This window comes from Mchenga conophoros, linkage group LG15 (genome assembly GCF_057382185.1).
Source record: "Mchenga conophoros isolate Kocher_MC1m ecotype Shallow Benthic linkage group LG15, M_conophoros_male_GT1.1, whole genome shotgun sequence".
Classification (NCBI taxonomy): Eukaryota; Metazoa; Chordata; class Actinopteri; order Cichliformes; family Cichlidae; genus Mchenga; species Mchenga conophoros.
The window spans coordinates 5,221,147-5,248,258 of NC_140540.1; the positions used below are offsets into that span (position 1 = coordinate 5,221,147).

Consider the following 27,112-nt stretch of genomic DNA (forward strand, 5'->3'; position numbering starts at 1 on the left):
ATACTAATAATGAGCTCCGAAGATGAAAAGCAGGTTGCAACTTTGAACTTGCGGTAATTTTGCCACTCAATGCGATCCTGTTGTTTTGAATCCCTGTCAAAGGTTAGCATTAGAGAGGATGCTTCCACAAGCACAAAATTAAGCACCGGGCGTCCTCCCATTCACAGGACTGAGCAAACAAGCTGTTTATTGTTCTTGACACCAGTGTGTTATGCGAGCTCAGCACGAGACCAAAAACACTGCCGCTGACGTCACTGGGAGTCAGCTGTGAGCAGCGTGCTGCTAGCCGGACATCATGGTGAGCCTCTGTGGTGTTTTCGCGTTTAGTAAGGCATAATTAGGGCAGCTGCTAATTCTCTGTGGTGTAATTAGCTGTCATGTGTTTTTTTTAAGAATTCCCTGTTCAAGTTTTAATATTATTTTATGATTCCGCAGTGCCGTCTGCTTGGCATTAGCTTGTTCTCAAACTTCACTGGCTAGCTTTCTGCAACACTTCAGTCATGCCAGTTATCCGATAGCTGGCGAAAACTAATACAACAGGGATGTTAAATAAGAGTCAGCGCGGTTAACTTTCAGCCTAACTTCAGTTATCAGTCGTACGCAGGGTAGTGTTAACAAGTAAGATAAGAAAACTGGAAAGTTGGGATAACGTTATCGCTACATGTTCAAACGAAAGACAGTAAATGTTAATGCAGGCTATTTAAAACATTAGCGGCCATCACACATGCACGTTATTACTTTTGTTTGCTAGCTTAACCAGCCTAATTGATACCCTTCCAAATTGAATTTGATTTCTTGAAACACTGATGTGCTGTGTGTAGCAAGCCAGTAAATATTAATATGGACTATATACACTTACCGGCCACTTCACTTACTAGTACCGGATTGGACTCCCTTTTGTCTTTAGATCTGCCTTAATTCTTCATGGCGTGGATTCATCAAGGTGCTGGAAACATTCCTAATAGATGTTTGTCCATATTGACATGACATCATCCCACTGTTGCGGTTCCTGTTCCACCACATCCTAAATGTGCTTTATTAAATTGAAGTCTGGTGAGTGTGAAAGCCGTTTGAGTACAGGGAACTCACTGTCTTGGCATGTTCAAGAAACCAGATGAGTACACTGTGGTCACAAAGGGGTGGGTTTGGTCAGTGACAATACTAAGGTAGGCTGTGGTGTTTAAATGATGCTGGTTTGGTGCAAAGGTGCCCCCACACCATTCTTTGGTTGTTTCATGTCTGATTCTTGGTGAGTCTGTGTGAGATGTTGCTTCAGTTTTCCACTCTTGACTGACAGGAGTGGCATCTGGTGTGGTCTTCTCCTGCTGTTGCCCGTCTGCTTGAAGGTTTGATGAGTTGTAACGAGTGGGCATTTGAGTTGACTGTTGCCTTCCTATCAGCTCCAAGCAGTTTGGCAATTCTCTGACATTTTTGTCCGGAGAACTGCCATTCATTGGATATTTCCTCTTATTCGGATCATTCTCTGTAACTCTTAAATATGATCATATGGGAAAATACCAGTAGACAGACAGACAGACACACACACATTCATTTGTATGCTCCTCTTACAATCTGAAATTGCATATAACATTCTATACATTTGTCTTTCCTGTTTTATTTTTTATCACAATTTCAGGGCAACTTTAAAACAAAAATGAGTTTTGGATTATTTTTTAGCCTTTATTCCCATTGAAGTGTAACATCAAAAACCCCATGTTCAGAGCAGATATTGAGACTACAAATAAAAATTGCCTCACCCTGTTTTTTTGAAAGACTCACAGACGAGCATTTCTTTTTACTGTGTTCATTTTGGTAACTTGCTCCAAATCATAGCACATGTACAATCGCTGAAATTAAAAAGTGAAATTTGCATTTAGAAGAACATTTCTGATGTTAAATATCTGTTAAATTTCTTTGCAATCATTGCGACATTGTCTCAGCAGTGTTTCTAATAGGAGCACTTGACTTGAGTTTTTAAGGTTTCATAATTGTGCACTTCTGTAAAAAGATGTTGAGACTTGCTCCAGTTGCCAGGCATGTATCGATTGAACATCAAGATCAAAGTCAACCAATTTAAGTTCAACAGGGTGAAATTTTTATGTTTCTTAAATGTTCTGCTGGAGTTGACTAAGCAGGTAAGGAAGTTGAGATATATTATCTCTGGGGTTGGTTGAAAGGTATGATGGGGTGTGGTCAAACACAGTAGGTGTAAATCACTTAATTGCTTCCTACCACTCTGTAGCTTGTCACGCTGTAATTTAACATCTCCCAGTACTAGCCAGGAGCAGTTCTGGAGCACTTCAAAACAATTTAAGCTCTGTTTGTTTTTCATCCTCCAGAATGAAGATGAAGCCTGCCGTGCCACTTCTCCTCCTGGCCCTGCTCGCTGTCACAGGGCTGAGCCAAGCCCAACTCGGGAACTCTTTCCTGGATTTCTCCTGGATCCTTCCCAGTCTCAGTCGGCCGGCGAACCACAGCCGCATCTTCTACGCGGTGATGTTTGATGCAGGGAGCACGGGGACACGCATTCATGTCTACACCTTCATCCAGAGCGACTCAGGTAATACAGGCCAGAGGTGTCTCTTTAAGCCTGTTCTCTTCCCTATATTTACTTATTTCCTTAGGTTAGCGGCGTTATGTGCTCAATACAGAAACAGTGACATGTAATGAATGCAGGCTGCCTGCAGAAAGCCTAGCATAAATATTCTAAGGGTTTTTCTCACAATGTAAAGAGTAGCAGGGAGACCTCTGGTGCTGTACAAAAAAAACTGAAGTGCTGTGCAGCTTAAGTAGCACGCTTCAGGTGAACTGAAGTGAATATCTATACTTGCAGTTCTTTTAAATCCATAAATGCTCACTTCAAGGTGCGTAGGTAATTCCATTAATAATCCTTTTTGGTCAGATTTAAGTCGGAGTGTCTCATCTTAAACATGGCTATATGTACACTAAGCAGATTTATACCTCCCTAAATTAATTTAAGAGGTTCTATATGTGACGTGGGTGGCTCTTGTGTCTTTCAGAGCAGCTCCCCATGTTGGACAATGAGATGTTTCATTCCATAAAGCCTGGCTTGTCGGCATATGTCGACGTCCCTGAAACGGTGAGTTCAGCGTTTCCTCTGATCAGTTGCATTGAGTTGGAGGGTGCACTCATTCAGACATTCCTGCTGCCAGAAATGAAAGTGAGAAATGCAAAATGACAAACAAGTCAGGCCCAGCTGACATAACACTAAGTGTCATCTCAGCTCTCAGCAGTCACTCAGTAGACTTTTCGGCTGCTCTGCGGTGATTGTTGTTTCTGTTTAAAAGGCTGGACAAACAGTGAGGATGCTGTTAAAGGTAGCCAAGAGGACGGTTCCTCGTGTGGAGTGGAAGAGAACTCCTTTGGTCCTCAGAGCCACGGCTGGACTTCGGCTGCTGCCCACACAGAAAGCTCAGGCTCTTCTGGACCAGGTAAGAGTGCACTGTCTCGTACTGAGACCTTATTGAGAGGCCTGAGACGGCAATTACACAATACAAGCATTGTGTAGAGTGCAGTTCTTTATCATATGGGAGTTGTTTGGCGCTACAATGTCTGACACCATCGTGAAAAAAACAACAACCCCACAACCTATTATCCAACAAAGCAGCAGGGAGAAAAGGAAAGTGCTATGGCAGGTATTACAGAGACAGGAGGGGAAGTATTGTTATCAGAGAGCAGGAGATTAGTGTGGAAGGCTCTTGTGGAGGGGATAAGATAGTAACGGATAGCCCTGGGGCACCTTGAATGATAAATGATACTTTATTAATCCCCCCCCAAGGGAAATAATTAATCCCTTCAAGCGGAGGGCACCTCTGGATGAGCTACCATTACACTAGATAACATTAAGGCCATCTCACTGTTGCTTTCCTTTGCTCCTAGTTGCACTTAAATCTCCCTTTCTCTCGCCCGTCTCTCCCTCTTTTCCTCAGGTTCAACACGTGTTTGACGAATCTCCTTTTTTGGTGTCAGACGACGGCGTCAGCATAATGAACGGCAAAAACGAAGGTAACGTCTGCCCACCCTCTGCCCCGACAAGCAACACATCCGTCAGATATCACGGCAGCTGTTGTCCTCTCTGAGGTGTTTTGCAGGTGGCATCAGTGATCTGTCTGCCCGCTTTTAGCGTGCTGTGCAGTTTCTGTAAAGAATCGTTGTTTACTGCAGGCATGAACCTAAATTGCTGAAGATTACAGCAGTGTTTTGTGATGACACTTAAGAAAACGAAATGGCATATTACCACAAAGATGAGTCAGTAATTATGCGGTGCAAAAATACTATTGTCTGTTGTGCCGTTGTGTAATTGATTAGTCAGCGTTTCAGCCTCGTTTATAGGACTACATGCCTTTTATATATGCAAAATTAGTTTCTTAAATGGTCTTTGTTTTCACCTGAAATGACAGGTTTCTGTTTTCTTGCTTTTCTTTTGTGCTAATTTTGTAAATGTAGGACTCCTGGCTTGGATATCGCTGAACTTTCTAACAGGCAAGTACACTGCATTAAACAGTAAAATATTTGTACCTCTTTTTCGTACTTTATATCCAGGTTTAACTTTGTATCTAAAGGTGCTGTCGCGTTATCACACCTCATGTTCACAAATAGAGGCTAAATGTGTCCGACTATGAATTTCCTGCCTACAGGAGTGCTCTGATCTTTATCAGATAGGATCCAGCGATTTTATACTTTGGCTTGTACATGTTTGCCAAATAGGCCTTTTGAAGATAACATCGCAGGTGTAACTGATTCGGTCCTTTGTGTTGTGGTTTCTGGATTAAAGTGTGACTTTTTTTTTAGGTCACCTGAAAGCGCGAAGCAAGAAGACAGTGGGAATATTGGATCTGGGAGGAGGATCAACGCAAATCACTTTCCTGCCCAAACTGAGGGTCAGTTGTTTGAACACTTGAGAGAAATCTGTCTGATCTCTAACCTTTGGTGATAGTAACCCTCTGTGCTCTCTGTATTCCACTGTAGAAAACCACTGAAAGTGCTCCTGCTGCTGACTACACTGCTAAGTTTGATGTCTTAAACTCAACATTTGAATTGTACACTCATAGGTAACTGTTTCAGAAACGACTGTATGCTTCATGAGACATAATACAGTCCATTTTAATTCAGTGTGAATGAATAAGAAATTGCTTCTTGATTTCACATCAAGATCATTTCCATATTTTCCTTTTTCACATTTAAAATTAGCCTCAAGTTCTGACACTGACTCTGTGACTTCACTCGGATCTGTGTTTAATTAGGAAAACGTCTAGTATCTGTTTAGGCAAGGCAAGGCAAGTTTATTTGTATAGCACAATTCAACAACAAGGTGATTCAAAGTGCTTTACAGAGACATTAGAAACAGGAACAAATAAAAAGCATGATTTAAAATTGAATAAAACAAGCAAATAAACTAATTAACAAACAAACAAACAAACAACAGTATATAAAATCAAAACAGATAAAATCAGAACAGTAGATAAAATCAGTAGTTAAATGTAAGTTTTGAAATTTAAGCTTAAAGTGTGGATTTGGTGCTTTATTCAAATGCAGCTGAGAACAGGTGAGTCTTCAACCTGGATTTAAATAAACTGAGTGTTTCAGCTGATCTGAGGCTTTCTGGGAGTTTGTTCCAGATATAAGGAGCATAAAAGCTGAATGCAGCTTCTCCGTGTCTGGTTCTGACTCTGGGAACTGATAAAAGACCGGATCCAGATGACCTGAGGGATCTGGATGGTTCATACTGGGTCAGGAGGTCACTGATGTATTTTGGTCCTAAACCATTCAGAGCTTTATAGGCCAGCATCAGAACTTTAAAGTCTATCCTCTGACGGACAGGCAGCCAGTGTAAAGACCTCAGAGCTGGACTGATGTGGTCCACTTTTTTGGTCTTAGTGAGGACTCGAGCAGCAGAGTTCTGAATGAGCTGTAGTTGTCTGACTGATTTTTTAGGTAGACCTGTAAAGATGCTGTTACAGTAATCAAGCCTACTAAAGATGAATGCATGGACTAGTTTTTCCAGGTCCTGTTGAGACATCAGATCTTTTATCCTTGATATATTCTTGAGGTGATAGTAAGCTGACTTTGTTATTGTCTTAATGTGTTTTTCTAAGTTTAGGTCTGCATCCATCACTACACCCAAATTTCTCGCCTGGTTTGTGGTTTTTAGATGTATAGATTGAAGTTCTCTGGTGACCTGTAATCGTTTTTCTTTGGCGCCAAAGACTATTACCTCAGTTTTGTTTTTGTTTAGCTGGAGAAAATTGTGGCACAACCAGTCATTGATTTCCTCAATGCATTTACCAAGAGCCTGTACAGGGCCTCGGTCTCCTGGTGACATTGTGATATATATTTGTGTGTCATCTGCATAGCTGTGATAGTTTATTTTGTTGTTGTTTATAATCTGTGCCAGTGGGAGCATGTAGATGTTAAACAGAAGGGGTCCCAAGATGGAACCTTGGGGAACTCCACATGTGATACTTGTCTGCTCAGATGTGAAGTTACCTATTGATACAAAGTATTTCCTGTTTTCTACGTATGTTTTGAACCAGTTTAGTACAGTTCCTGAAAGACCTGTCCAGTTCTCCAGTCGTTTGAGTAATATGTTGTGGTCAACTGTATCAAATGCTGCACTGAGGATGTGTATTATAGGCAAACACCACTTGTTTGCCTTCTTTTGAGGATTACTTATTTGTCACATGCACAGTCTGTTTCTGCTTGGTTTTCTAAGTGTGTAACAATTCTTCAACTTCATGCAGCTATCTTGGAAATGGACTGATGGCGGCACGGTTGGCCACACTGGGAGCTCTGGGTGCAGAAGGTACTGTGCTGTACATGAACTAAATGTGTTTCTTTGCCATTATTCATGTCAGTGTCATCATTGCACGTCACTGATGGATACTGAGAAGAAGGTGGGTCAGTTCAAATGGTTTCTTTTTTAGATTTTCCAAATCTCGAGAAGGAAAAGTAAAGAAAGATATTTTTGTGAGATGTAGTTTTCTGTTATAAATGATTCTAGCCCTGAGATACACTGAGATGAATCACTGAAGTGCTTCAGAGAAAATTGTGTTAGTGACTGCCTGAGTTTTTTTTTTTTTTTTTTTTTTTGAGTCATTCTATGACCACGGTAACCTTTGTGTGAAGCTGTTGAACCAGTCACGAGTTTAAACAAGTGGTGTCTGCGCTGTCACAGGGTTGGAGTGGCAGGTTTTTAAAAGTTCCTGTCTGCCAAAGAAGTTCAGGGATGAATGGAGCTTTGGAGGTCTAACCTATCAAGTGAGCGGGGACCCAGATGGTATGATCCCATTTACTTATAACAAGCTGTAAGCAGATGAAACCCAAAGCTAAGGTTTGCAAGGAAGAACTCAAAAAATGTCCATTGATTTTTTTTTTTTTTTCTTGGGTTTTACAAAAGATCTTATCTGTTACCAGATGCGAGCAAAATGCATGATACGAAATTTAAATATTAGCAGCAATATGAGCAAAAATATGAGGGCATACTTGGATTACTTGAATGAACATAAGATGCTGACTTTATTCTGCCGTCTCTGTTTTTCTTTCCCCTCCAGGTTACACAGGATACAAGCTTTGTTATCAGGAAGTACTTAAGGTGGTGAAGGGGATTATTCATCAGCCGTACGAGCTTGAAGACTCCAATGTTTTTTATGCATTCTCCTATTACTTTGACAGAGCTGTGGATGCGGGCCTTATCGGTTAGTGAACACACACACACTCCCCCTTGTACACACCTTATATAATTATACAGACCCAGTAGGGTGTCATTACCCATTCCAGCACTAGACATAGGCAGGGAAATGTGAGTCACTTGCACCTGTCTCAGGGGATTTGATGAGCTATAGGTGTGTAAGTATTAAAGAAATTGCTATTCTCTGCCAGTCCAAGCTGAAAGGCCACAAGCTCTATTACTAGTATTATGGAAATGTACATGTAGACCTGTTCTTGTAATGAATGGTGTAGCATTTTTAAATGTGAGTAAGATGACCTCAGTCACCTCCGTTGCAGATGAGGTCCACGGAGGGATGCTGGAGGTCAGAGACTTCAAGAAGAGAGCCAAGGAGGGTGAGATGGGCGAAGGAATGCATCATTACTATGACAGATCTGCAGCTCCCTGTACTTGAGACACAGTGTGCATCTCAATGGAGCTCATTTCTATCTGAAATCTTGCCCTCATCCACAGCAGAATACAGATGACTGATTATTCCTAACACCTAACAGCCCTTATTTATCCTTTTCTCTGCTTAGTGTGCAATAAGATGACCAAGTACCCTCCCATCCACCCTTTCCTGTGTATGGACATGACTTACATCACTTGTCTACTGAAGGATGGGTTTGGCTTTAAAGAGAACACAGTTTTGCAGGTGAGGCAGCATTGTGTAATAAAATTAACAGGGTTCTGGCCTTGGTTATAAGAATGCAAACGAAGCAGTACACCCAACGCAACAATTTTTCACAAGGCTGCGCGGCTTTATGAATTCAGCTATTTATGTTTCGAGCTGTTTAGTTCAAACTTGCAGATGAATCATAAGATGGAAACCTATCAAAAGACACAAGCAATGTTTCAAATGAAAAGGTTTAAAATAGCTCCTCACACTTCATAGCATTTTCACAGGCCTTCTTCAAAGAGGCCCTGACACATTAGTCAAAGAAGAGATGGTAATATCTCATCCTACCTTTTTATGTTTGAAAATTCACTATGTACACTGAAAACAACAGATAAGTGTGCTACCAGAAATTGCAGGGTGAGTTGCATTTCAGAAACCCTCCCCAGGGACTGGGAACCTTTGTAGGGGCTCTGTGCATTTCCACAGTAGGGAACTGGGCCAAAAATGTTATTTTCTGATAGTTTCATGGCACTTACATTCTAAAGCATATATTAACACCCAACACCTCCACACAGCCATGCAGGAAAAATGAAGCACAGACAGATTTAGTGCGGATATAAGAAACACTGGTTGCAGCCAGTGGTACCCGTCAGCAGAGTGATAACAATATTCAATCTGCCTTTTTCGGCTGAGAGGTAAAAACTGCAGGCTTAATCTTGCTTGGGGCACCAGCTATAGGCCAGACCTTTTCAAGAAAACTACTGGGTCCAGAAATGGCATCAAAAATGATTGGGCTGCTGTAAGAAACTGACCAATGAGATTCTGTCTGCTTTGACCATTTTCTTATTTACCCAACTTTCACTATATAATGCTATCAGATGTAACACCAAAAGAAAAGTGTCTCTGCACTAGTATTGCATCAGTGGAAATGAGATAAAAGACCTTCAGCTCTGACGCACAGAGGAAGCCAGTGTAACCTGCAGGTTGTAAAAACAGTGGTTGCTTTTATATCTGTCAGCGGGATAACCTTCCCAGTCTCTGAGGGCCTTTAGACTGCAGAGGAAACACAAGCAACCGATGATTTGAAGGGATCTGTGGACTCCTTGGAAAGAAAAAATTGTAAAAAGTTGGGAGTACTTTGAGTAGAAACTTGTCTGTGTCAATTCTCTTTTAATAAAACAAAGGAAAAGAGGCACTTTTACACAAAAAATTCCATTACCTTTTTTATTTCAGTAAATACAAAAATCCTTTGAGTGATTTGGTGGGTTTTTTTTTTTTTTTTTTTTTCCATCCTTAGCTAACCAAGAAAGTGAATAACGTGGAGGCTAGCTGGGCACTGGGTGCTACATTGGATCACTTCCACTACCTGAAGATTCACTGAGAAGTGAGGAGCGTACACTGACAACGAGAAGCTGATTTTAGGTGGCGCTCACTAACCACACTCAAGTAATGTGCACTACCTTATCTAAGAGCAGCAGACAGCTGGTGTTGGTTTTATAAGGGCAGAACTAACCTCATGAGTAATTCTTAATTTCTTTTAAAAAGCAATTATTCTCAAGTGTTAATATATTGAGCTATATATGAGCAATGCATTGCCCCACTCGGAGAACAAGTGAAGCACAAGAGGCTGAATGAAACATTTTACCAATAACACACTCTGTTAATGCACCTCTGGGGATTAGTGGATATAGAATTTATTCGAGATAGATGTTTTCTATTTTACTAAGTCTGATAAACAGAGAGGCCTGGCTTGTTAAGTCATGTAATACCAGCATTTACATGCAGCATTTGATTAACTGCTTGAGTGGTTTTTAATGTTAAGTGTTTCGTTATTAGTCAAAAGAATAATGGCTATAATGGGTGTCTGGTACATTTAAATTTAACTTATCAGCCGTTGAGGTTTTGGGGTACTTGTTTTTCATTAACAACCATCACTGCATTTCAGTGTCTACAATGATGAAGCACATAAGCATTCCTGGTCATTATAGTTTCATAAACTAGCAAAACCCGTCTCAGTATTTCTTTGGGAGTCTTTGTTCTCAAAAACACGAGGAAAAAAAAATGTTTGTACAAACTTTGCCATTTCACGCTTATTAAAATAAAATCATCACTGGTTGCTAATTACAAATATCTACAAGGGTCTACAGGTCTGAAAGTCATCTTTTTACAGATACATATCTATATGTAGTCCACTGTGGCAGTCAGCCCAGTGCTGCTGCAACACGCAGTGTGCGATGTTTGTTGTGAAGGTGGACTACAGCAGAGCAACTACATCTTCTCCATATGCATGGCCCTCCGTTGTCATGGTCACCAGTTCATGCGGTTGAGAGAGAACTACCACAGAGTCTGCAGAGCCTACACAAACACAAAGGAAAGTTCAAAGAGGATGTTATTCACCCTGTATGTATTTAAAATAACATGAAGGTGCAGACATTGTAAAATCAAACCAAGCACTTTCAGCCTTTGTGCTGATGAAGCCGTTCTTGAATTTCTGCAATACATACAAGTTGTATGCAGCTGGGATGTTTCCAGGCTTCCCAGCCACACGTCTGAACTACATCACCTGGCTCTTCAGTGTTCAAATAATTTTAATTTTATTTATATCGCACCAAATCACAACAGTCACCTCAAGGCACGTTATATAGTAAGATAAAGAGCCTTCAGTAATAGAAAAACCCAAAAATCAGACCATGAGAATGGAAAACTCCCTTTTAGTAAAGAGAGTAAAAAAAAAACAAACAACCCCACAAGTAGAACCAGACTCAGGGAGGGGGGAGTCATCTGTTGTGACTGGCTGGGGATCAGGGGAGAGAGACCGGACAAATAAAGAGATCCAGAGATGAATAAGAACTAATGATTAAATGTAGGATGTGTATAAACATAGAGTGAAAAAGAAACAGTGCATTATGTGAAGCCCCCAGGAGCCTCGACCTATTGCAAAGGTCACCTGATCCAGACGTAACTATAAGGTTTATCAAAAATAGTGTTAAGTTTGATCTTTAAAGCAGAGAGTCTGTCTGTCTCATAAATTCAAGCTCCTTCCACAGAAGGATGGAACAAGCTCTTATATTTTGGATAAACAGTTGAAAGTTATGGTTGGCACTGACACTTTGGTCATTGCTTATGTGAACTATGTCATCAACACAGTCCCATAACCATTTACACAGGCGCTTGAATCGCAGTCTTTTCTTGTTTACCAAGTAAAAAAAAAAAATACTGGCAGCCACCAGTGCAATAACTGCTTGAGTTATCGCGCTCAGATGATTTTCTGAAAGCTTAACCTCTGACCTTGATCTTGAGGTCAAGGTCATTAAACTTCATACTCGTCCAAGAGTTGTGGTAGATGCACCCATGGTATGAATTTTAGAATCCCATGTCGCCTTGTTCTTGAGTAATCGTGTCCACATCTCCCACCTGTGCTGCGGGGTGATGACAATACCGCATCAGCATTTTATGGCTGATTGGTTAAAAAAAACAAAACCTTGAGAGGTGGGCGAACACTCAAAACAAAAATAATATGCAAGCAGCGGTGCTACACTAGTGAATTTATTATTACCAGCATGAGGTTATCAATGTTATTTACAAATTTGTTTTTAATCTTATTTATTTAACAGGTACAATGCAAAGAGTGCCAGCTGAACTGCTGGAAACAGCCTAAATGTGAAATTTCAGAGACATGAAAACTCGAGCAAACACAAGTCTACACAGCCTGAGTGTAGCCGCCGTTATCAAAAGACTCATTCCCTGAAAAACACTTAATGGGACATTAGTGACACCACAAGTTGACTCAGCATCCCTGACATTAACAGAACATTATGAGCTTCACCAAATGAGAGTTTACTGCAGGGCTACAGCATTGTCAGATGTGTTAGGTGTTTTTTAAATCTTATGAACTGCCTTTTTTTCCTGTCATACTTGTTCAAACGCCTACCTGGTGATCTCAGCATGGCATGGTGGAGATTCATGGGTTCCACAGTTGTTGTCATGGTGACCATATTGTCTCCATTCTCACCGTCTGCCTCCAGCAGGCTGCTTTGTGTCAGAGCCTCTCCTGTCAGTTGCACACAGACATCAAACTTTTTGTTTTTCCCAAACCTCAACACAAGAGAGAGCACATTTAGAGTAATCCGTCATCTTTATAGAAACCAGGACTCAACCTGCAGCCTCGGTGTGATCACCACAGGCCAGTGCTGGTTAGAAAATGATGCTCTGAAGTTAAAAAATAATTGATAAAAACTGGAATCTAGATTTCTAGAATGCGTTCTGTATAAATGTTGATTTTTGTTTGCTTATTCTAGTTATTCACAATCAATTTAATAATTAATCCAGTACCTCTTGTCATGTATAAATAACAGAAACTACCAGGCTGTTGTGCAACTGCATCTTCCTTTGCACTGCTTTTACAAAAGACTGGCCTCTTTGGGGAGGCTGACCCGAATAAATCTGCTGTTTATAATTAGAGCTTTGGCAGCGTTTCCTCTGCGGTGATTCAGCTGCTGTGCTTCCCTGCTGCTACAGAGATGTGACAAGGAGGCAAATGTGCTGTCTGCTGTCATTGTTTCATGCTAAAAATGAATTTAAGCTTATTTTGTTCAATTGTTCCAGATGCTGGAATGTGAAAAGCTCAATGAACGATCCTTTTAATCTGAAAGGTACTGAAAATGATACCAAGAATAGAGACAGGAGTGACTGTGTAAATTTGCCTCAGCTGTATTGGAAGATTAACCGTATATATTCACTCAATTATCTCAGCAGGTGAATGCATTTCAATAAAGCAAGATGATGTTATTTTAACTTGGTGATTAAAGACTTCTTAGAGGATCTGACCCCATCACAAAAAGCCCAACAGGCTTCGTTTTTTTTTTCCCCTGCAGCAGCGTTTTGCTGTCTCTGCTTTTTCTTTTTTGAAGCTATGTGCATTCTAAAACAATTCAGCTACTGGGCCTGAAGAATAAAAATGTGAATGATACATTTTTAAGTGCTAGAAGTCATTAACAATTCAAGAAATGTTCCTAAATGTAAATTAAAGCAACACCATCTCTATGCAGACTTTAAAATGTATGGGCAGCTTGAAGCTACATAATCCAAGGATTAGCATATCCACCCACCACACTGGGTGGGTGGGTGGGTGTGTGTGTGTGTGTGTGTGTGAGTGAGTAAGACAGACAAAGGGAGAAAGACCTGTTTCTCTGCTTTCACTACTGAGTCCCTCCTCTCCGTGTCTCTTCCTCATGTGGACGTTTCTGCTGCCCGACTGAGAAAAAGTCTTCCCACAGATCCCACACACATGAGGCTTCTCACCTGGGAAGTACGCACACAGACACCAAGCAAAACTTTATTCTTCTTCTGAACTGCTGCAGGACGCCGTCTACAAGGCGCACTACTTTACACTTTATCTGTAGCTTACTAATTACAAAGGAGCGCACTGCTGCGCAGCTGTGAACTTGTCCCACTCACCAGAATGCACGAGCATGTGTTTTCGTAGACTGGAATACTCTGCAAAGGATCGCCCACAGCCATCTGCTTCACACAGAAAAGGCTTCTCTCCTGAAAGCAGCCACCCACCACAAATATACATATTGTTTACCTCCGCATTACAAAGCCCCAATTAAACTCTTATTTTTGCAGAAAGTATCAGATGCGGATGCGTTCAAAGGGATGCGTTGAATGGCCCCGACGCACTGGAAATTACAATAAACTGCAGCTTTGTTGTTGTCGTTTCTGAAAGCCGCGATGACCAAAATAACCCAGATAAGTCAGCTACGGCTCATTCTTCCAGATATACAGGCGGAAACTAAGCACAGGTCACCTAACTGACTGTGGAGCACGCCATCAGAAACCTTAATGCCACCCTAAATAAAATATGACAGAGTAGTGTTACTGATTGCAGCAGTAAAATGGAGGGGCCAGTGCTGCTGACTCTTCAAATCTCCAGCATTAACTCTGCCAAGGAAGCATTAAATGAGCAGAGTCAAATGGCCTTAGTTAGCTATTGCTTCCAGGACATTTGGGCTTTTAAATGCAGGGGTCCGTCCTGCTTTCCCCACCTGTGTGTGTGCGTCTGTGGTTCTTCAAGTTTCCAGCAGTGGTGAACCTCTTGCCACAGTTCGTCTCCTTGCAAATGAAGGGCTTCTCGCCGTTGTGAGTCCTCATGTGAACCTGCAGCCTCTGCAGCACGTAGAAACTCTTCCCGCAGCCTTCTGCGCCGCACCTGAACATCCGGTCATTCCTGCGAGCCGAGATAAGATGACAAACAAACCTCGACGTCTCTCGTGCACATGCTTCGTTGGTTAAAGCCCGCCACGAGGTCAGACGGGGTAGCCTCAAACAGATCTGCTACGCTGGTATTAACAGAGCTCCTGCCATACAGCTGGAGAAACTCCTGTTGCACAGCAGTGCTTTCTGCTCCCTGCACAGTCTTTCTGCCTCCCCAACAAATAAAGCAGGAACCTTTTCCTGAGCTGCCATTACTCCTTTCATTGTGGCTGTAAAACACCTGTGCAGTTTAAAGCCAACACCTCCAGCTTACATTTTACAACTGCTGAACAAACCTAGTGCCTTTTGTACTTGAAAAACATCACACAGAATAGCTTGAAGATCGAGCTCACCCTGCCCTTGAGGGTACTTCAGGAGGGCAGAACGTGTCTGGAGAGCAGCCTGTTACACATCTTACACCAAATCTTATACTAGAACATGAAGATTAAAGTTGCAGGAACCAAAGACATTCAGGAGGACTTGATTGCTCACCATTACAACTTAAAAATGACACTAATTTCTGGCATTACACAGCTCAACAAATAACCAAGATACCATGATACACACAAATTTGTTCTTTTCTGCACTTTTGTTGCATATTGGGCTCTAGCTTACAGAGTATGACTTTGTGGTGTCTACATTAGCTGCTTGAATCTTTTTGTCTGACTTGTATCTATACTTTACAGACATTACAGGCATGTAATTTTCTATTAACACATTTCACAGTTGGTGCACGCGTTCCTGTGTGTAATGAAATGTGTACATCAACAACGCTGTATTATTTTCTAATTTGAAAAATGCGTCCACATTATCAGAATTTGCACACTTGAGCAACATCCCCTATGCTTGAACCACTGCTGGACAAGGCACAATCCCCCCGTGCTGTCTGTGCGATGCGTTACCTGTGTGTTTTGAGGTGATATTTGAAATGAGCGGGCCAGGTGAACGTCTTGCAGCAGCCCTCAAACGAGCAGCGCATCTGCTTGGAGAGGGGGCGGCTCGTTCTGGCAGAAAGGTCTCGTTTGTCTCCGTCTGCTATCAGACTGTGTGTGTGGTCACCTAGGCAACCGGAAGAGGAAAGTGAGCGAGGTGATGCAGTAAACAATCCAGCAGCGAGAGTGTCCCCGGCCTCTGGAGCATACCTCTATAAAAGCTAATCACTGGTTACTGACTGAGACTTGCAACCAAAACAAAACTCAGAGATGAATGAAATCAGTCCCATTTAACCCGACCACACTCCACGCTTATCTGCTACAGTTTAGTTTGTGCTGGTGTCTGCTGTAAAGCACCTGTAACTGATATCCTGCTGCTGAAAGAAACTAATCTAATCTGATGGAAGTTAGATTTAGATGCAGTAGGTTCAGAGCCCCTGTGCTGCCTTCCTGCATCACAAACCTCCACTACACTCAGTGATTTTGCACTTCTCCCCTCCCAAGTGAGTACTGTGGATCAAACTACCCCCATATGTCTGATAAACCCCCCGCTTGACTTTGACTTCTGCCCAGGAGACAGCTGGAGAAACTCCTGTTGCTATCAGCCTCAAAGATCCGAGGACATGCGCTAGCCAGCTGTCCCTGATCCTGAGTCACATTTACAGCCAGAATCTGAAGCAGAAGAAGAAACCAGTGCTGTGCAACACGCTGCCTGCTTCCTGTACTGATCAATTAGCAGCTTAAAGACCCTGGCATTAGGTGATGAAGGTGCCAAAGCAATTAATCTTGCTGAGGATCTGTCAATCCAAAGAAGGGGAGGGTGGCCTTGAAGGGCTTGTTTCACACGGCTGAATTACTAGCTGCTCTAGCTGCTCTTGATACAAATACAACAAAGTCAAAGATAACTGTGCTGAAAAATATCAGCTGTATTAAAAGAGTGTATCTGAACCTAAACTGGACTATGTGAAAACCTGTAAGTAAAGAAGAATGCACAGAGTAACATAACCACTTTTAAGAGACAAATTGCAGATTTTAAGACACTTGACAGCTTTTCCATTTTACCTGAAAATCTATTTTCAACACACACAAAAAAAACAGCACAAACAATAATGCCTTCTAGTTACCACTTGATTTGTTTGTGCACATCATCACAAACATGTCAAATAAATCCCAGTCAGGTCAAGATGGGAGGAAACAAACCCGGGGCTGGGCAGAGATACGAAGTAAACTTCTTACACTCCCATATCACTTTTCAACATGGACCTCCAGCTGCAATTCGACTCAGAAGTGGGGGGTTCAAAGATCAGAGATGTAGCTAGGAGTCATGGAGCCTTAAATGTCATGGGTAAATGCTTTATCTAACAGGCAGCCAGTGGAGGCAACTTAAAATGGTTTGCGATGTAGTCCTGACTCCTGGTGCGGGTCAGCAGCACTGTGGAGCGTCTGTTTCAGATCAGAGCAGAGGCTTTACAGTAAGATAAGATAAACGTGTGGACAGACGCCGCTAAATAAGCAACAGGTCGAGACGCAATGCGGGAGAGGACGGTAAACAAGTCGACGATCAAAGGAGTTTGAGTTTGCGAGACCCGGGCGAGCGTTTAATAGCCATTTAGAGATTTTTCTAAGTGTAGCGTCGGCATTACTTTCAAATAGATGGTAGAAAGTTGAAAAGAAGAGGGGAAACATGAGGCTACAGCCAGCAGCTGTTGTCACACTGGATTCTGTGACCGCTGAGACTCAAAGGCCACCACAGCCTTTTTTTATTACAGCTTAATGAATGCTGTATTGAAAAGGAGTTGATGAATATACAGTAACAGGTTTTGGTTAACAGCTATTAAACAATTTCCTGGCTATAACCGCACTTGCTGGCAGATTTACACTTTGGTTTCTGAACAAGGTTCAACAAATAAGATATAATCTGTGAAGCATCGAGCCTCTGTCCCTCCCACTTCTTCTCTTTGTGCACATCTAAGTGGCTCCTGTTCTTCGCTTATATTTACTGTGCAGACATGAGTGATATTGATTTACTTATATAACTCTTGGCAATAAAGCAAACACAATATTTCAGAACCATCAGCTAATTTTATTTTCTGCAATATAACATCTTCCTAATGGCTTGATCGCATGTGTGTCCCCAGGCCTGACCTCCTGCCACCCCACATTTTTACTAAATCATCAGCGACATAAAATAACCACGGGAGCTGGATTCTGATCACTGCTTCGTTATATTGTGACATTTACAGCTCTACTAAATATCTGCCGTCGCACTTGTACATCAGTCAAAGACAAAGCTACAAATTCCTTTTGATTGGGAGACTCGAGACGAGAATTTTGGGACCCAGTTTTAGTCAGAGCTGATTACACCACGTTTTCATCTCTTCACTGACCTCATTTCTCTTCTGTCTTTGATGCCTGCTACCAAAATATACGCCGCTTCCTCTACACAGCCGTTACTTCTTGGTTTTTTCCCCCCAGTTTTATTCTCAAACTTGATATTAAATCCCAAATAGCTGCCTACAGAGCACACACCACTAGCAGCGCTCACATCCAATGAGTGTTGTTTTAATATTGTTTCAAAAAGAGCATATTTGACATAACTTTAAGGTGTATAAGATCCCTGGAAGAATTCTTTACCGTTCGTGACACTTGCAGCTCTGGCGTCCTGGCTGGCCTTGGCATCCTTCGCTAGCTGAGCCCGTGTGGCGGCGATCAAGCTGTCATGTGCCAGCTCTTGTACCCGCAGATACCAGGGAGCGCTGCCATCTATTCCGTAGTCCCCCGATGGGACCCCCTCATCTTCATCATCCCCGGCGCCATCTGCGGCGAAGATCAGGGACTCTGAGGAGGCTGTAATGCCTGACGGGGGGGAAAAAAGAAAAAGGTCAGGATGAGAGTAACTGAAATAGAAGACAGCTGCAGTATATCTCTGAGGCGCTCTAGGTCACTTCTATTTATTTATTATTGTTCTTCCAATGCTGCTCTATTCTAAGCAAGCGGGAGGAAGTTTTCAACAGACACCCAAATAGAAATATAAGAAAACATGACAATCCTTTCTTCAGGGACTGAGTACATTTAATAAACAAGTAATTCTGTCCAGTGAAACGTCTCTCCATCACGTCTCACTGAATCACAGACAGAACACAGCGCGCTGCACAAAAGGTGTATGTGAGGAGACCAAAATTAATTTTTTGACTCTCTTGCCAAGGCCTGATGAACCAAGAGAATGTGCTTGCCAAGGCTCATTTCTTCAAGCCAAAATATTTTTTCTATTTTGAATGGAAATGTGTCACCCCATTTCTTTTTGGCGCTGTGTGTGGAATTTGGAAGACAGAAAGTGCAGACACAAGACGGGATTTAGACTTTTTATATGAAACTTTGCTTGTCAGTTAACAGTAATATTACTTTTTTTTTTTTATATAGAAAGCAAATGTTAGAAGATACACACTGATTGGACACTTTATTAGGTACACCTTGTTGGACCAACTTTTTGATTCAGATCTGTCTTAATTCTTCATGGCACAGATTCATTAAATCGTTGGAAACGTTCCTCAGAGATTTTGGTCCATATTGACATGACAGCATCGCACAGCTTCTGCAGATTACAATTCTCCTGTTCGACCACATCCCAGCGATGCTCTGCTGGTTTGAGAGATGGTGACTGTGGAGGTCATTCGAGTACAGTGAACTCATCGTCAGGTTCAAGAAAGCTGTTTGAGATGATCTGAGCTTTGTGACACGGTGCGTTATCCTCCTGGAATCAGATGATGGCTACACTGTGGTCATAAAGGGATGGACATGATTAGCAACAATACTCAGGCGGGCTGTGGAGCTTAAATGATACTTAAATAGTACTAAGGGGCTAAAAGTGCGCCAAGAAAATATCCCCCACTCCATTACACCAGCACTACTAGCCTGAACCACTGTTACAAGGCAGGATGGACACATGCTTTCGTGTTATTTTCTCCAAATTCTCACCCTACCATTTGAATGTCGCTGCAGAAATCAAGACTCATATGACCAAGCAACACTTTTCTAATCTTCTATTGTCTAATTTTGGTAAGGCTGTGTGAACTGCAAACTTGTTTTCCTGTTCTTAGCTGACAAGCGTGATACCTAGTGCGGTCTTCTGCTGCTGTAGCCCATCTGATTCAAGGTTCAACAGGTTTTGCTTTCAGAGATGCTCTTCTGCTCTTGGCTGCAGCGAGTGGTTATTTAAGCTATTGATACCTTCCTATCTGCTTGAAGCAGTCTGGACATTCTTCTCTGACCTTTGACATCAACAAGGCATTTTCACCCAGAGAATTCCTGCTTGCTGGATATTTTCAGACCATTCTCTATAGAGATCGAAAATGTTACGTCAAAACCGCAAAGGATTGTAGGTACGAGTGGCAAGCGGTACTAGCGCACGCAGGCTTTCACAAGAAAACAGTCACACAGCAATAAAAAGAAACACAAAGAATGGCAAGAAGCTGTTGTATTATTAACTGCAATAGCCGGTCACATGACAGCCACGGGAAGCCGACGGGTAAAGAGATCGTTTTTTATCGGATTCTGTAGTGGAAGAAAAATTGTTCAAGCCATGTTTCCGAAGTAACAAAGAGCCAACGGATGGCCTGGATTGCAGCCATTCGAAGACCAAATATGACGTTTCAGAACACTGCAGCTCACATGTTAGTCTGCTCCAAGCATTTCCACAAAGGCAAGTCTTCTGTTGCAGTTATTACGTAATTTATCGTAACATAATTGTTGATGTAGGTTACAAATAAGTCTATATTGATTTGAATTTAATTTGTTGTGCTATGCTGCTTTGTTCACTGTGGCTTTGCGGGCTAATGTTTGTTGTGCTTTGTAGGAAAACCAGCCTACAAAATGCTGGAATGTGATCCAGACTGGGCCCCCTCTATCAACCTGGGTCAGACCGAGTGTAAAGCTGCTACCACAGCGAGATTTGATCGGTTAAGAGAGAGAGAGCGAGATCAAAACAGCCACGAAAAGTCTGCATATATGTGTCCAAGTGTTGTATTGAAGGAATCAAGTGATGAATAACTGTTTTCCAGTATGTTGTTTTGATCTGGTTATTTTTTATTATTTTTTTTGCATTGTTGATTTGTTTTTCACTGAAGCAGCTAATAAAGCACGATGGAATACAATTTTGCCTCTTTCTTATAAGACTCTATAATAGAATGAAACAATAATGCCAGTTATAAATAAAGACAATCAATTGAATGAATTAAGAAACACTTGTTTTGTATCTATTGGATCTGAAAATGTTGTGAAATGACAAATAGATTGCGTTGGCCTGTACAGGAGATAAAGAAAAAACAAAATTACAACAGTAAAAGTAAACTGGACCTGGGCTTGTTGCAGGGATCTGAAGTTACTAAACATTTTGTGAGTGTTGCACTCACACTTAGGACCATATAATTATAAATATGTGCATGATGAAAGTTGGGCAGCACGCTAACGTCTTTAGTCCACTCTGTATTAGAGATGGACCGATCCGATATTACGTATCGGTATCGGTCCGATACTGACCTAAATTACTGGATCGGATATCGGAGAAAAATAAAAAATGTAATCCGATCCATTAAATATCACGAAAGCACCTCACAAAACTTGCAACACGCCGTAACTCACCTCAGAACGTTAGCACGTCGGAGCAGTATGCATCACGTGATAGAGCGGCTGTGGCATGCGGGACAGCATTTGGAGCTTCGCTAGCAACCCGGCATTTCATCTCCGACAAAGTTATCCCGAGAGAAGTAAAGCAAGTGTGTAAGTCCATCTCTGAATGTTTGTAAAGCATTCCTGCGTTAAGCTTAACAAACGATATATGGAGCGACTGCCTCTTCTTGCTGCTACTTCAATCATGAAACTGCTTAACGATCAGCTGATCGGCTTTTCTGTCGCGAGTCCGTGTCTCTAGTTTGCTTTTGGCCCACTTTGCACCAGAAAGAGGAAACCAGCGGCTGAACAACAGCAGCACGTTTAAGCTTGATCAGCTGTTGTTAGAATGTATTTAATATTACTTTCTACTCGAGGATCTTTTTCTACCTAGCTGACGCTGGTAACTGTGCAGGGGCGGATCTAGCAAAGTTTAGCCAGGGGGGCCGATAGGGCATGAACAGGGAAAAGGGGGCACAAAGACATACTTTTCTTTCTTATTCTCATTTAAAATGTCGAGCTTTTAATAAATAATTATCTGACACCCAAAGTTTTAATTTGATGTAAAATGAATAGAAGTCAATTACTGTATATAGTGACTATTAAGTCTAATATATATACCCTAGTAAGCTATAGTACTTTTTCCTTTGGGAAGGTACCATCTGTGCAGTCTGCAATTTTGTTGAAGAAAGATGTTGAATCTATTTAATATTTCTTGAAAAATAATTGATTTCTGTGCATTTTTTTTCACACTGCATCAAATTAAGGTTGATTACGTCGATTAAGCATCATGAGGTGGAGCGTGAGGGGTGGTTCCCTATTTTTTATTTATTTATTTTTGTTGTTGCTGGGAGTTTGAACCCTATTAGTTAGGTTGCTTAATATTTATGCTAAGTACTCTTTAAAATACCAGAATAGGGAGGATGGTGTAGGTTTAAGTTTATTAGATTGATCAGTATTGCTGAACTATGAAATATTATTTTTTTCCATACAGGTATAACAGAATAGCTTTAGTGTAGTTGTTGTTTTAAACTTGAGTATGAACTTATACAAAATGCAGCAAGATATTTAAAAAAAAACAGTTTTGTTGATTAAAAAACACTATATCGGATTCATATCGGTATCGGCAGATATCCAAATTTATGATATCGGTATCGGTATCGGACATAAAAAAGTGGTATCGTGCCATCTCTACTCTGTATGCTCGTATGGGTCTGACGCTTTCACTCCTTTGATTTTTTGCTTGTGCTTTTTTTTTTGCCTTTTCGTCAAGTCTGTCTTTGTACGGACCTGCCGTGTTCTCGTTTTGTACATAACTGTTTTTGGGGCAAATAAAATGCAAGTATGGATTAATGCAGAATTAATGGTTACCGGTGCTGGAAATGCTAGTGTTTGATGCAGTGTTTTGATTTTGCTGCCACTCGTACCTACAATGCAACGCGCGAAAGTCACGTAGTCTGTCGATTTCAATACACACTAGAGAAGGTTTTGTGGGAAAAATCCCAGCAAATCAGCAGGTTCTGAAATACTGAGATCAGCCTGGCTGGCACTAACAACCATGCCACATTCAAAGTTGCTTATCCTTTATTCTCCATTCTGTTGCTCTGTTTGAACACCAGCAGGTCGTCTTGATCATGTCCACATGCCCAAATGCACTGAGGTACTGCCATGTGATTGGATGATTAAATATTTGTGTTAACAAGCAGTAGAACAGGTGTTCCTAACAAAGTGGCCAGTGAGTGTAGAACCAAAGGATTAACGTTACTTTGCTGGCCTGCAAAGGAAGAAATCGTGAGTCACAAAAATAAATTCAAGCATTTGAACTAAAGAACATGGATGCCAAGTGTGGCAAAAACATAATTCAGACTTTGGCAGAGACAAACGACGTCCCTTTAATGTTCGTTTACCTTTTGCAAGGTTCAGCAGGACATAGGAAGTGTTGTCTGACTGCTGTAAGTCATGGAGGATGGGCGGGGGGCTTGAAGCCCGTGGGTGAGAGTGCGTCTGGACTACTAATGAGCTTTGCTCTGACACGCCTCCAAACTCTGTCAGGGAGGGGGAACTCTCAGGCTCGTGGCTTAGGCCTCCATCTGGGGGAGGAAATCAGTTATTGTGTCAAATTGAAAACACATTTACTGTAAAGTAATATCAAACAGTAAATAATCAGTGAGCTGTTTACGCAGATATGACAAGTGCACTGTACTGATTTAATAGCACGAATATAAACTAGCAGACATGAACATACTATAAAAAAGGCACAACTCAAATACTGATTTAAAATAACTAAATGTATTCAGTGTGTGTATGAGACTTCAAGAAGGCACAAAATAGAACTTGATAAGCAACACTGAATGCAAATATAGCCTTCATTTACAATCAGTGCTGTCTGCTCTTTTAGATCTGCCCCTCTTATTCAAAGTAGATTAATAAAAAATAGAAATAAATCGTAGACACATTGTGTCACAAAGAATATCTGTCCTTCCAAATTGAAGCATCTCTAGCAAGCGCTTTTCTTTCTTTTCGTAGAGATGATTTACCGTCTTTTTCAACAGCCGTGGAAGGCTTTCCAGGTTTCAAATATAGACGGTTAAATGCACCAGTGCAAATCTGAAGGGATAGAGATATTATGAAAACAATCAGAATGCTGTGAAGAACTGTTCTTATTGCCAAGGGTCTTCTAAATGCTTATTTTCATGTGACAAAAATTTTAATTAGCAACAAATTTCATGTATTTCATGTATTTCAGACCCAGCAACACGCTCAGACAGAAACTGGTTCACCCGAAAGACAAAACGCCAAAACACAAACTTAACAATGTGGTGTATGCTGTACAGTGCAGCGAGGAATGCTCAGACCTCTACATTGGAGAGACACAAACAGCCACTTCACAAGCGCATGGCACAACACAGAAGAGCCACCTCCACAGGACAAGACTCAGCAGTCCATCTGCATCTTAAGGATAAAGGACACTCTTTCGAGGATGCCAATGTTCACATTTTGGACAGAGAGGACAGATGGTTTGAAAGAGGAGTGAAAGAAGCCATCTATGTCCACTGTGAGCGACCATCTTTGAACAGAGGCGGGGGTTTACGACACCAACTCTCTGCCATCTATAATCCAGTTTTGAGATCCCTTCCCAGACGCCTTAACGCCCACTCACATCCTGGGCCGTCTGACCTCAGGAATTCGCATGATAAGGTGGGGCCAGGTTTCACAATGAACACACCCGAAACTCTGGCTGATTGGGACCCACGCCCAGTTTCACACCTTGGCTCAGGCAATTAGAGGATCATCAGGGGTCCTTTTGTCCCTCTGTGGGGGGTCACTCCCACTAGGTTTATATCTGGGACTCTCCACCATTTGACCTTAGAACTGAAGAAGCTTCTCGGATGAGAGGTGAAACGTCTTCAAGCAACTTAAAGAAGTCCAGACGCTTTTCTTTGCAAGCTCCTTTGACTACGATGACCTGGATGACTGAGAACCTTCACAGACAACAAATTTCATGTTTTCTCACAAACTAGTGCATTTGAATTTAACAATGTGGCACACGTATTTATGTGACTATTCCACACACAAAGGCCGGCTGTAGCTAGTGCCACTCATATACACTTGTATATGATTCAGTCAGTGCTCAGCGCCGCAACCATCACTCACTACAGATAATTACACCTACATTTTCTTTCTAAATGACACAGACAGGAAATGGCAGAGATTGTTGGTTAGGTATCTTTTGTCTTCTATTCTTCTTCATCATTATCATCATCATCATCTTTTAAAGAACAAGAATCTATGATTAAAGCTGTGATTGGTGTATCAGTTTAACAGAAATTGTGCAGGTACATGTATCAATGTTGGTGTGAATATACACTGCTAAAAAAACATAATATAAAAACAAAATAACACTTGGAAAACACATCAGTGGAGGGAAAAAAAATGCTGGATATCTATACTGGTGTTGACTGGGTAATGTGTCAAGCGGTCAAGGCGATGGACTAAAAATCCATTGGGATCTCCCCGCACAGGTTCGAATCCTGTCGACAATGGTCAGCTATTTTTTTTTTTGTGCAGGGATAGCTCAGTAGGTAGCAGGGTCACCCCATGATCGGAAGGTCGGGAATTTGAATCCACTGAACAGCTACCCTGAGGTACCGTCCCCACACACTGCTCCCCGGGCGCCTGATCAGTGGCTCACCACTGCTTCACTGAGTGAATGGTTAAATGCAGAGAGAGTAATTTCCCCACAGGGATCAATAAAGTATACATTATTATTATTATTATCATTATCATTATTGTTATTATTATGTGCTTGTATGTATGCCTGACAACGTTGGGGTATGCTCCCAATGAGATGACAGGATGTGTCTTGGGGGAGACCTCCTCCCAGTTTAGGACCAGGGCATCACTGAGCTTTAGGACAGTCTGAGGTGAAACCAGAGGTATTCTATTGGATTTTGGTCCAGTTAAAGGAATGAGACTGCCTGCATATCTTCACCACATAAAGCCAGGCATTGTTGTGCACCAGGAGGATCTCAGGACCCACTGCACTAGCATAGGGTCTGAAAATCCAATGATTTCATCCCAATACCTAATGGCAGTCAGGGTGTCATTGGCTAAGCTCTAGAGGTCTGTGTGTCCTTCCAGAGACATGTTAATGATATATCAATGGTGCCAGGCAGTGAGCACAGGGCCTACTAGAGCACATCAGGCCCTCAGGCCACCCTCATGAAGTGTGTTTCTGATTGTCTGGTCAGAGACATTCACACCAGTGGCCTGCTGGAGGTCAATTTGTAGCTCTGGCAGTACTCATCCTGTTCCTTCCACAAAGGAGCAGATACCAATCCTGCTGATGGGTTAGGGACCTTCTACGCCTGTCTCCATAACAAGGTACGGCTCTGGTAGTAATATTACTAGACAATGAAAAAAAACCCAAAACGATTGGATGTAGTAATGAAAGATGTGGCACGAATATCACTACTCTGCCCAATAGTGGACAAGACAACAGAAGTGAGCATGTGCTCACCTGTGAGCTCCAGCGGGGTGCACAGGGAGCTCTCAGCAGGGGCCAGCAGAGGCAGGCAGCAGTGTTTGGACTCCGAGTCCTCCAGACCCTGCACCAATGGGATGGACGCGTTCTGCACAAACTGCACCAGCAGCTGAGTGATGGGGAAGGAGAAGAGGCACAGCATGGAAAAAAAGATGAACCTCGTGTGTTATTTAACAGATCCCTGCACCACAAAGAGGTCTCCCTTCGGAGGGCGAAAATGATGGCAAGCTTACCTCTGGTTTGGAGTCAAGCTCATCAGAAAGCATGGGTCACCCTGTGTGGAACCTGCAGGGCGAAATAACACCACTGAGCTAATAAACGAAAATACTCGTCAGTATAAGTGGCTCGAGCACAATGACAATAATACACACCTCAAATGTGACCTGGTGAACGGCAGAATCTGTCAGTCATAAGCTCGGGCTGCAGGTCATCTTCCAGTCAAATCCATGGTACGAGCTCTGCGGTCAACAACAAGACAAAGCTGTCAAGTAAACCTCCGGAGGTTTTTGGTAAACACAAAGAGCCACTGTATGCTCGGCAACTGCAGCTAAGTGTAGCCAAACCTCAATAAAATCCATCTAAACTGTTCTGGATAAAAACAGGCATATGGCACACTGCCTGTTTACCTAGCTAGCATAGCTAGCACCTAGCCACCGGAGCTATTTTCCCAAATGATGGATCCCCGCTGACGACACACTAGACAGCTATACAATTCCGTTAATTCTCCGGTGATATTAAACAGTTTACCTTGCAATAGATGTGTATGCAGGACACAGCGTAAGAGTAACTTAATGTATATTTATCTCCAAAGAGCAGGTTTGGGCTACGGAGGCTCAGATACATCAATTTTAAGACACTTCCGCGTTTTCAGT

The 27,112-nt window shown here is 41.9% G+C and overlaps 2 protein-coding genes across 4 annotated transcripts; one reads left to right on the top strand and one right to left on the bottom strand.

Moving 5' to 3' along the window:
• The first annotated feature begins 54 nt into the window (after window positions 1-54).
• entpd5b (ectonucleoside triphosphate diphosphohydrolase 5b) lies at window positions 55-9,759 on the top strand. 3 transcript variants are annotated; one of them, XM_085246898.1, is made up of 15 exons: window positions 56-298; window positions 908-1,053; window positions 2,340-2,560; window positions 3,021-3,100; window positions 3,309-3,452; window positions 3,951-4,026; window positions 4,468-4,503; window positions 4,813-4,901; window positions 4,990-5,072; window positions 6,762-6,823; window positions 7,196-7,297; window positions 7,572-7,715; window positions 8,026-8,082; window positions 8,266-8,381; window positions 9,643-9,759. In XM_085246898.1, the coding sequence occupies exons 3-15, from the start codon at window positions 2,341-2,343 to the stop codon at window positions 9,724-9,726; spliced, it is 1,293 nt and encodes a 430-aa protein (XP_085103024.1). In that variant the 5' UTR covers window positions 56-298; window positions 908-1,053; window position 2,340; the 3' UTR covers window positions 9,727-9,759. The 3 variants fall into 3 exon arrangements, with proteins under 3 accessions (XP_085103025.1, XP_085103024.1, XP_085103026.1); XM_085246899.1 differs by lacking the exon at window positions 908-1,053 and having other exon boundaries at window positions 55-298; XM_085246900.1 differs by lacking the exons at window positions 56-298; window positions 908-1,053 and adding an exon at window positions 1,144-1,166.
• Window positions 9,556-27,112, bottom strand: znf410 (zinc finger protein 410). The gene is made up of 12 exons (XM_085246897.1): window positions 26,988-27,112; window positions 26,612-26,698; window positions 26,474-26,525; window positions 26,217-26,349; window positions 23,104-23,286; window positions 18,167-18,388; window positions 15,503-15,659; window positions 14,393-14,574; window positions 13,803-13,892; window positions 13,527-13,646; window positions 12,277-12,396; window positions 9,556-10,700 (listed from the first exon to the last, which is right to left on the bottom strand). The coding sequence occupies exons 3-12, from the start codon at window positions 26,504-26,506 to the stop codon at window positions 10,600-10,602; spliced, it is 1,341 nt and encodes a 446-aa protein (XP_085103023.1). The 5' UTR covers window positions 26,507-26,525; window positions 26,612-26,698; window positions 26,988-27,112; the 3' UTR covers window positions 9,556-10,599.